General features: G+C 39.5%; 2 protein-coding genes across 2 annotated transcripts; both read right to left on the reverse strand.

Moving 5' to 3' along the window:
* Positions 1 to 13: 13 nt before the first annotated feature.
* On the reverse strand, positions 14 to 7,451 carry LOC102795984 (uncharacterized). Its single transcript, XM_087835285.1, has 6 exons — positions 7,221 to 7,451; positions 4,590 to 4,696; positions 3,560 to 3,661; positions 2,379 to 2,550; positions 2,244 to 2,297; positions 14 to 1,138 (listed from the first exon to the last, which is right to left on the reverse strand). Exons 1-6 carry the CDS (start codon positions 7,283 to 7,285, stop codon positions 916 to 918), a joined length of 723 nt encoding a protein of 240 aa, XP_087691411.1. The 5' UTR covers positions 7,286 to 7,451; the 3' UTR covers positions 14 to 915.
* Positions 7,452 to 7,502: 51 nt separating this feature from the next.
* On the reverse strand, positions 7,503 to 10,131 carry LOC102796278 (fatty acid-binding protein 10-A, liver basic-like). Its single transcript, XM_006794425.3, has 4 exons — positions 8,282 to 10,131; positions 8,030 to 8,202; positions 7,741 to 7,830; positions 7,503 to 7,654 (listed from the first exon to the last, which is right to left on the reverse strand). Exons 1-4 carry the CDS (start codon positions 8,475 to 8,477, stop codon positions 7,604 to 7,606), a joined length of 510 nt encoding a protein of 169 aa, XP_006794488.3. The 5' UTR covers positions 8,478 to 10,131; the 3' UTR covers positions 7,503 to 7,603.
* Between the last annotated feature and the right edge of the window lies 1 nt (position 10,132).

Below are 10,132 nucleotides of genomic sequence, written 5' to 3' on the forward strand. Positions count from 1 at the left end.
AAGCCACGCAATGTTTTCTTTAACCGAAAGTTAACCATTTATTAATCAAAATAACAGTTTTTTTTCCCTACTAAAGATAGAAGATAAGAATAAAACATGCAGCGACACGAGTTGTTCTGAGAAACACCGTCAAGTAAACCTGCTTCTCCTCAAAGAAACAATAACTTGGGGGGAAAAAAACAAAAAAAAAGGTTTAACTCTTACAGAAAACACCACAAAGAGAAAACAAATGACCGTATAGGTCAGTTTGTTGTTGACGTCTTTAACACTTTAGGGACCACAGCATCACCTCTGTGCGTTTTAGCACTCGTGCTCATGTACTTGACTAAACTGCAGACACACGCCATCAGCTTTAATGCCTTTTCTTTCAAGAATTTCTCGGTTCCTTCCATAAAACACATCTTTAAAAAAATCTTGAACACATTTATCTCATGGTGATGGGTTATCGCTGTCAAACAAATGTAAATTTAAAAAACAGCGGTGAAACTGGCTGACAGTAAAGTACCTAGTACATGATTAGTTATAAAACACACAAAGATGCATTTGGTTCACCAACAGACTCAATACTTCCTTAGAATACTGAATGTCAGGGATTGTTTAGCAAAAGTGGGTGCATAGGGTTTAGAAAACAAAAATCATCAGTAACTGGTTGTATATATAAAAAGACTGGATATTCTTCCCGTCAGGCTGAGCACAGAAACCGCTGAATCTTGCTCCTAAAGAGAAATATCACCGAACAACTTTATAAAACCAAGCCGAGGAGCTGCAGCGCTGTTCTTAAAATGGAATAGCGAAAACGAGCTTTCTACAAATGGACGTTACATTCATGGCAAACAAACACCTTTACTTAACAAAACGACCAGCTCTGCTCTGTCTGACAGAACCGGGGGAACGGGGTGGGGAGTGGGTTCTGCTTTAGCGTCCTCCTGTCTTGCGCCCGGCCCAGGACCGGGACCGAGAACGTGAGCGAGAGTGTGATCTCGACGCAGACCGGGACCTGGAGCGGGACGGGGAATGCGTCTGTCGGACTTCTTCCTCGACGTAGCGGGACGTGGACGGCGGTTTGACGTTCTCTCGTGGAGATGCGGATCTGGAGCGGGATCGCTCTCTGGAGACTCTCCGGGGTCTCTGCTTGTATCTGAATCACACAAAGTAAAAGAATGATACGTCACACTTTTACATGCAGTGCAGATCAGATTTTACTTTCAACTGGCTGTGGGGTGACATGATTGACTGTCTGGTCCTTATTTTTTCCGCCTCTTCTCTCATTAAAACAGAAAACTGATGAGTGTTAAATGTGGAATTTCCTCCTCGGAGCATAAGGATCATTAGGGTTACTCCCCAGGAGTCAAATCTGATGATATCCCATGAATTTCTAACTTGTGGGCACCGTTACAGATGAAATGACGCATATTACATCTAACAATAACTGGCAGAACATGGATAACATGAACAGTAATGTATGTAAAAAGACTGTAGGGTTCAATAACATCACCACATTAGTACAAAAGAGCTTAAAAACCAGTTCATGAAGCTACCAGTTTTCACCCAGCTGTGCTGCTGTGTGCGCCAAATGGTTTAAGACTGACACTGTCCAACAATTTGATGCTGACACACACAACATAGAGCCACGATGGCCCACTGGACCACCTGGTTCCTTCTGTATTTTAACTGGCCCCTAAAATAAATAAATAAACGCGTCACACTTTGCTTTACACCCAACCTGCATCTTTCAGTTCATCTGCACACGACAGTCTTCATTCTGCAGCTGTCTCTAAAACAAATGGCAGTCGATGAAAAAAATAAGTAAATAAAGGACTCGTGTTAACTGCTTTTATGGAAATGAGCAGCTGTCAACTGCAGAGAAACACTTTCTTCATTGAACTCATTTCATTTATTTCCTTCGAGTCCTTCTACCATCTGGAGTCGCCGCTGTATGACAAAGCTGACGTCAAATTAACAAGCTGCTGTTTCTGCACCTCTCGACTTTTCCAACCTGGTGTGTTGTACCGCTGCAGCTGAACTGAGGACACAAGTGTTGTATTGTATTGTGACGTGGGTATTCCAGGGCATTTAGTCGCACATTATTCTATTTGTCATTTAATGGTTGTTGGCAAAGAAAATCTACATTACTTCCACCTTCTGGTTGCAGTAGCACATTACAAAGATGGATTTTAGGAAGCAAAACAACAGACAGGCTACATCTGTGTAAATGTGGTCTTAGTCTAGAAGAGTAGTTGTACCTGTCATCCTCGCGGCTCCTGCTTCTTCCTCTTCCATACACCCGTCCACGAGACCTAAGGAAAAATGAAAACGTTATTTTCCTTCTCACAAAGAACACCTGGGACCGACGACTCTCTTCTGAGAGATTAACTCACTCTCGAGGACTCTCCGAACGTCTGCGGCGGCGATCGTAAGACGGGCTGCGCGACCTGTATCTTTCGTAACTGCGGCTGCGTGACCGCCGGCGCCGGCTGTCTCGATCGTAGTCGTCATACCGGGAGGATCTTCCTGGGGAACGCCGCTCCTTTGATTTCATCTGATTTGGTGCTGGTGAAAAAGAAGAAGAGGAAGAAGTGGTTAAAGCAGAAAACAGTTAAAACCATGATGGTTGATGCTTAATTTTAAAACACTTAAAAAATCTGAAAACGTGATTTAAAAGGAACCCCGACTATAACGACACATACTGCAGATTTCTTGGTTGTTAAAAAGTTGGGGGGGGGAGGGGGAATCCTTTCAGTCTCAGTTCGTGACTGTTGTTTATGTCACAATGCAGTCTGGGTAATGATGCCTAACAGCTTGAACAAGAATGTACTAATGTAAGGCTCATTGGGAAGCTTTTACTACACTGACTCCACATATTTAATTCAGCAGATTTTTATACCATTTGTCCTGATGCAACCACAAATGGATTTCTGCCTCCTCCTGGCATCAAACCCTGAATCTTTTGCATGTTAAATAAATGTGTGGAGCCACAGAACTGATGCAGGTTATTTATTTTTGCCTGAGTGGCGACATTTATCATTCCAGATGAGACTGCAGCACACCTCAGCAGCTTAAGCCAGGGTGGTGATGTAAACGTTGGCTCATGCAACAACCAAAGCAGCGTAACTGTGTAACCAGTGCAGATAAATTGCATGAATAACACTTATGCATTCTCACCAATTTACTCAGTGAATCTGCTTGTTTTCTATATTTTGAAATTTAACAGGACAATGTTAAGAGTCGATTCTGATGTCTCCTTATAAATAAAAGTCTTCATCACACTGAGGAAAGCTTCCTAATACTAAACTGGTATCAGATAAATTCAGTGTCTGCAGATGTTGAAAAAGAGTACCAGCATGTTGTTGGAAATGGGTCTAATTTTAAACGGCATGTTTCATGGGGAGAAGACCACCACCTAAATATTAATAAATAATCAGGGTTCCTTTTAAAAAGATGAAACTGAGCTGGTCACACATTTTTCTATCATTGGAAGTCACAGATTAATATTTAAACCAACAGCAGAAATATTTCAAAGTGTTTCAATCTAATTCAGACACAAAAACCAGACACTTACTCTTCCTGTCGCCCTGTGCAAACTGGATTTCAATCTGCCGACCACAGACCCACTTCCTGTCCAGGCTGTGAAGAGCATCTTCGGCATCACGCACGTCCTCAAATATGCTGAGTGGTTAAGGTTTCTGTTTCTTTCTCTTTTTTTAAGGCCTCACAAATTTAAAGAAATGTTTTTTCTCCTAAACAAATAAAAGTCTTCCCAAGAAAAAGAACCATGCACTTCATAAACTTTTACTTTAGTTAAATTTGTGAGGCCCAGTTTACCATGTAAAAACATTTATAAAAAGACACCGTTTACATTACTGTAAGACAGGTGAGAAAACAACACAAACACGCTCAGCTGACTGCTTTTTTTTTTTTAAGAGATAAAAGATGAAGCAAGCTCTTTTCAAACACATCATCTAACTGTCTGAGGGATCAGGACAGTGACTGTATATAAAAAAATAAAAATCAAACACAATAAGACTGGATTAAATCGTTTCATCAGTGTCACAGGGAAAGCTGTTTTTGGTGTCATGTCAAATTTGTGGATGGGAGGATACAAAATAATTCAGACTTGTTACCTTTGCCCATGCTTGACTTTGAACTTCATCTTGATCTTTACACTCTTTAACCGACTCCCACAGAGACTCGGGGGTTTCCTGCTTGCTTTCTCCTCTTAAACCTCTTTTTCTTTTCCCCATTCTTTGCCGCCATATCCAAATCCAAGCTTTGTCTCCGTTCCCTTTTTCCTCTTCATGCTTTACTTTCTCTTTTCAACCTTTTCCCTCCCTCTGATCCTGCAGGTCTGTGTGTCTTTACAGCTACTCTATATGGGTCTTTGTAACTCTTTGTGGCCGGTTTCCACAACTGGACGCGTTTACATTTTCTGAAGCAATAACAGAGAAATATGTGTGTTAGATATTCAATCAGATTATGTGCAAAAAGAAAATGCATCACAAAAAATAAATTAATAAAAATCTTCTCTGCCAAAAGGAAATTTAAATAATTTGTTAGCAGCAGCAAACAGTTAAAAGTCATTGGGAAAGGATATTGAATGTATGCAAATCCTCTTGGCTGACGTGTATAGAAGTCAAGTGGGATGTAGACATCTACTATCGGCCCATAGCGGCCAAACTCACGCCGCAAATCCTCAGGCCTGAACACCGTAAATACAAGTATAACTCAACTGACCATCACGGGCATCTCTACCTACATCATCAACCAGTGGCAACAGCTGGAAGAGCAGCTGCTGAATAAAGGGACAGTTCACCTCAGAGTACATTTTGTTTCCTCTTACCTGGAGGGTGATCCACCTGTTAAAAGAGCTCAAAGACAATTTGTATCCCAGCAGGGCTGTTTTTAAACAGAGCAGGTGGCAAACACTGAGGAGCTCTTTTAGGCATTTTTAAAATTTATTTATTTATTAATCAACCAAGAAACGAGAGGCCTGGATGACAAAGCAGGATTTGGGTAACTTCCGTATTACGAAGGTGTCTCTTAACCCAGCTGATGGTAACTAACCTGCCCCACAGTACATTACGTTCGATATTAGAGAGCAGTGAAATCAACAGCCTGTGTTTTTTGCTCATGATTCAATTGTGGTCACATAATCAGCCCATTTTCCATCCATCCCCTTTGAACATAAGACTTCCTGATCATATATCAAATACAACTTAAGGGTTTTCCCTTCATACAAATGCTTTTAATGTCACTCAGAGAGCTTCTCGCCTTCAAAGAAAGAAAAATATACCAAAACTGTCATTAAAATATAAAGCATTTGAACCATGTTGTGGATGTCATTTACTCAAGTATAAAATACCCTCTGTTCTATCAAGTGACCTCAATTAACAGGAAACTGGTTTTCTCTTCTTGTGGCCTATATATGTGCACAGTCATTGCAAAAATGAAAAACACTCAACTTGTGCACATAAAGCTTAAAAACGGTAATTTGGTTAAGAAACAATCTTTTATTTTGTGTCCAGGTAAGATTTTGTCCTTGTATGTAAAGCATTTTTAGTCGACTGGTCTTTTCTCCAAGGCAAAAGCCACCAAGGCTCATGGGTTTATAACTTTATAAAGAATAATTTAAACATGAACCATAAACCAACCATAGTTTCCTTAACTAACTTGTCTCATTCTGCCCCCACTCCTCCCCTCTTGTCCTTGAAGCCTTTTCTTTTTCCCGCCCTCCTTCCTTTGCCTTCAGTTCCATTTCAAAAAAGAGAAAAGGCTTCAAGGACAAGAGGGGAACCACAACATGGTTCATGGGTTTGTAATTTTTAGAAGTTTAATTTCCCAGTAGTCCATTGTTTTTTTTTCTGTTTAAACAAATAAAAAAAATCTTTAGTAAAATAATCTGGGAAATTTTTAGAAAATAGAGGCAAAAAAGCTCCTCACAGTTTGCCACACTCTTCAGGTGAACTATCCCTTTAAAATATCCACACTTTTTAATATTAACATGCAATTCATGTTAATGTCATTGGTGTAGCACTGACACATTATAAACAGTTACAAGGCCGTCCACAAATGCAAATGTAAAATTGAAGAAATTAAGGAAATTAAGTTCAGGTCACAGTGTCAGTGAGATTAAAATCAGCTTCAACATCCATGTCAAACAGAGTTAATCAGTTGTGAAAGAGGTCAGTGATACTTTTTTTGGTTTGTGTTGTTAATAGTTTTGGAGATGTTTGTGTTTAAATATTGCCTCAGATTGCAATGTGTTTAAAAAGCCTGAAAGTGGTTGGACTGACCTTTAATTTTCAATATATGAGTTAAAACATCACAGCAATCATTGCATATGCCCAAACTTTGGACCATACATTTTTTTAGGCAATTCTAAGATGATTGAGAACAAAATGTTGATGATTTTTGATCGATTTACCCATTTCACTCTGCTTTTAAATACTAGTGCAAAACTTTAACTATTTAAAAGTTTTAACACATCTAGCAAGTTTAGTATTTTTAAAACCAAGTTAAACCAACCCTATGTGGTCAGATTAGATTAACACTGAGACTAAACCTAGATATAACAACAACAATGAAATATGATAATAACAAATACATGACAAACCATTACAGGTACAGATTAATTCACAAGCTACACATACAACATTAAAACGAGCTTTCATTTGCGATCGTGTATTCTGAGGTCAGTATTTTGGCAGTTTAAATGAGAATTCCTGTGCTAATTACATTTAAATATACAAACTTAAATCAGCAAACTGACCTCTCAGATTGTAACTAATCAATTAACCACGCGTGTTTAAAATTGATAACGACCAACAAACATCAGGTTAACGTTAGCCGAGGCCATTCATTTTTGCCCCTTCGTATTAAATCCACATTGTAGGGTTTCTTGCCTCCTTTAAAATCTCTCAAAGTTTCACGGAGCTGTTTACGAGCTTTCGTTAGCCAGTTAGCTTTGATAGCTTGACTGTAAACATGAAAAAGTTCGCGTCTAAAGAGCAACACAGACGTTAATAATGTTTATAAAACCACAACAAAGACATATATGGCCAAAAATAATGTAACGTAGATTTGAAATGCGGCGCTGCTCCCGGTCAGCGTTACCCTTTCAGTTTGCACGTTGAGGCCTACCTTACCTACCAGGCTAACTTAACTAGCTACAATTAACACGAGTTAACTCGTAGACGAGTAGCGGCTTCTTTACGAGGACTCACCTGGACTCATCAGAGATGTTCCTGACAAACAAAGACGTATTTGGAGGCCTCATGTATCTGGCCATAAAGTTACACTCACGTAGCAGAAGGATGTTTTCTTTTAGAGGGAAAACGAAAGGCTGCGAAGGGGGAAAAATTAGCAACGCATGCGCACTCAGAAGGCGCCTTCCTGCTTCTTCTTCGTTCACATGAAAGAGTGCGCTTAAAAATCCCCACAGCGCTCTCTACAATCAAAATACTGCCTTACAGTAAATAACGATAAGAGTTTTATAATGTTTGCACTTTTTTTTTTTTTATTAACTTCAGCTTTATTTATTTAGTTATAAGTTAACTCCGTTCATCTTCAGATGAGGAATTCTGAGAGGGATCCATGAGCTGGCCGGTCAGACTCGTTTGCTCCTGCTGGTGAAGGTTATAGAGCCAGCAGTGATAGTCTAGATATAAACAGTAAGCAGACACATTAGGAGAACGTGGATGATTCACATTCATAGCAGTTTTAAGAAGAATTAGAGCCACCCACCTCGATCATTTCATCCCCTTGAATCTCTCTGACTGAGGTGAACTTGTCATTTTCAGCTATCAGCTTCCCGTTCTCCTCTCTGACAATGCACTAACCAGGAAAAAAAATCATTGTTGTAGTCAATAACAATTAAATATTAAAAGGTAAATAAATAGCAGAGATACGTCTCCTGCTTACTGTGCCTGCATAAATCACATCATTCATTTCTGCACTGCTCCTTCCAATATTAATTTAAAATTCACAAAACTCTAAAAACTCAAATGTGTTGAGCATGAGGTCCCTGAACTACCTTAAACTTCCTTCCATCCACAGTTGTTATTTCTGCCTCTTTTCCCAGGCTGAACGAGTGGACTTTGGTGCAGACTGGAGTCTTCACGGTGCAGGTGAAGTCTTTGCCGTTCTGCTCTATGATGATCACCGGTTTCACTTCCTTACGCATTTTAATAATCATTTGAGGTGCACCTGGAAAGTATAAATACAAGAAAACCCCATTTAATATATTCAGAAAATAAATAATCCTTTAGGTTTTAAAATATCTTACCTATGGATTTGAGAAACTCCTCAAGGTTTTCCTCAGAATAAACTTTCCAGGTGCCGTTGAAGTTCATGTTTGCTGCAGACGATGTTGTCACAGTCTCATCACACGCTGCTGGTTGGCACGCTGGGGATTTCAAACTCCCTGTTATTTCTTTAATTGTCTTTCCACTGAGGGACCTCAGTAGCCTGAACTCATTCATTAGTCCTCATTCACAGTATCTCCTTTTTAATCCTGACATCTTTAAAGTATTCCCGCAGCCAGGCAGCTACACAGGTAGAGTCTGCTCCACCTTTTTTGACTCCTTCTACTACCTGCACAGTTTGAATCAAACAAAATCAGCAGTAAGAAACTTTTATTTAAGACAGGAATTAAAGCTTTCCTTATGATTTCAACAATTCTTTTATTTTTGCAAAATAAACATATAACAATATGTAATATAAAGAACATTACAACTGGTAAAAGCATAAAAAGCAAAAACACTTTTAAGGCAAATGTGTGCAGGCAGCAAAAGCTCAGGCAATCCAGTCTCTTAAACACTGACAGGTCTTGGAGCATGCTCAGTTAACAGGAACACACACACACACAAAGAGCTTTGTTTACAAAACGTGGAAACATCACCAACACCTTGTTCGGTTTGACAAGAGCTGAAAACACTTTAGCGTACAAAAACAGGCACATTATAAACTGTGGAGCACGTATTAGTCATACAAACACACCGTCTGTTGAATTCCCTGAGAAAACACTGATCAGACATGCAGCGACAGCTGTGGAGATAAACACAGTGCTAAGCTTGTCCACAAATATCTGCAGCTCATTTTTTTAATTTTAAGCTCGTCAGTGGCCTTCGATCATCAGATCGGTCTTTTCGTTACCAACATGAAACTTCAAGCAGTGCGAACATATTTACGATACAACATTTATGCATCTGATGCGGGAATTCTGTAAAGGCTGATGTGAGTGTGACTCGGGAACAATACAGATTGTTTTTTTTTTAAAGCAAAAGAATCTGTTTTGATAGCAGTTTTTCTCAATTAGAGAAATTTAGCCAAGATATGTCAAAGCGGAACTTTTAAGGCCACACACTGTGCCACATAATAAACCTGATTATAGCGCCTAGGTTGATGCGTGTAGAGCAGAACAGATCTGGCTGATCGTGCAGTTTTCAACCTCTGTAGCCTGGCAATTATGTTTTAGCAAAGTGATCACGAGGGGTATCTTTTTTTGGACTTTTGGCTTAGGCTTATTAAAACTCAAAGCTATAGCTCAGCTAAACATTTTCAGAATACTTCCTTTAGACTTAAAGAGAGGTGAATGTGGGTCTTATTATGATTATTATGGAGCATGTTTAATCGTCCTGTTTGATTGAAATCAAAACAGTCTATATGTCTGAGTTTGAATGTACACTGAAAATACTGACGAAGTCATGAAAACATTAGTTTTGGATGTTTTACTTCAGTCTCATGTTTGGATATAGCTTGTTTTTATAATAAGTGCTGCTCTCACATTGACCAGCAGTCCGGAGGAGAAGCTCCACGTGAACCAGGTTCAGGGAGGAGCAGCTATGTGCACGGTGAGACTGGACAAAACACAAACTGTGGAAGAGAAAATGACATGCAACAATGGTTTCTAAACACATGTGGAGTGACATGAGGTGAGTGAAAAAGAAGTGCTCAGTGCATCATGGGAAGACCCCCAGCAGCCTGACTCTATAGCAGCATATCTAAGAGATGGTTCAGCCTCACCTGATCCAACCCAAACTATAAGCTCTATTAGGAAAGTTGAGTCTAATCCAATCTAAGCTTCGGATTCTACTTTTAGAAACCACAAGTAACCCTGCAGCTTGAGAGCAATGAG

Source organism: Neolamprologus brichardi, chromosome 22, assembly GCF_056152115.1.
Source record: "Neolamprologus brichardi isolate AB-2024 chromosome 22, ASM5615211v1, whole genome shotgun sequence".
In the NCBI taxonomy this organism is placed as follows: domain Eukaryota; kingdom Metazoa; phylum Chordata; class Actinopteri; order Cichliformes; family Cichlidae; genus Neolamprologus; species Neolamprologus brichardi.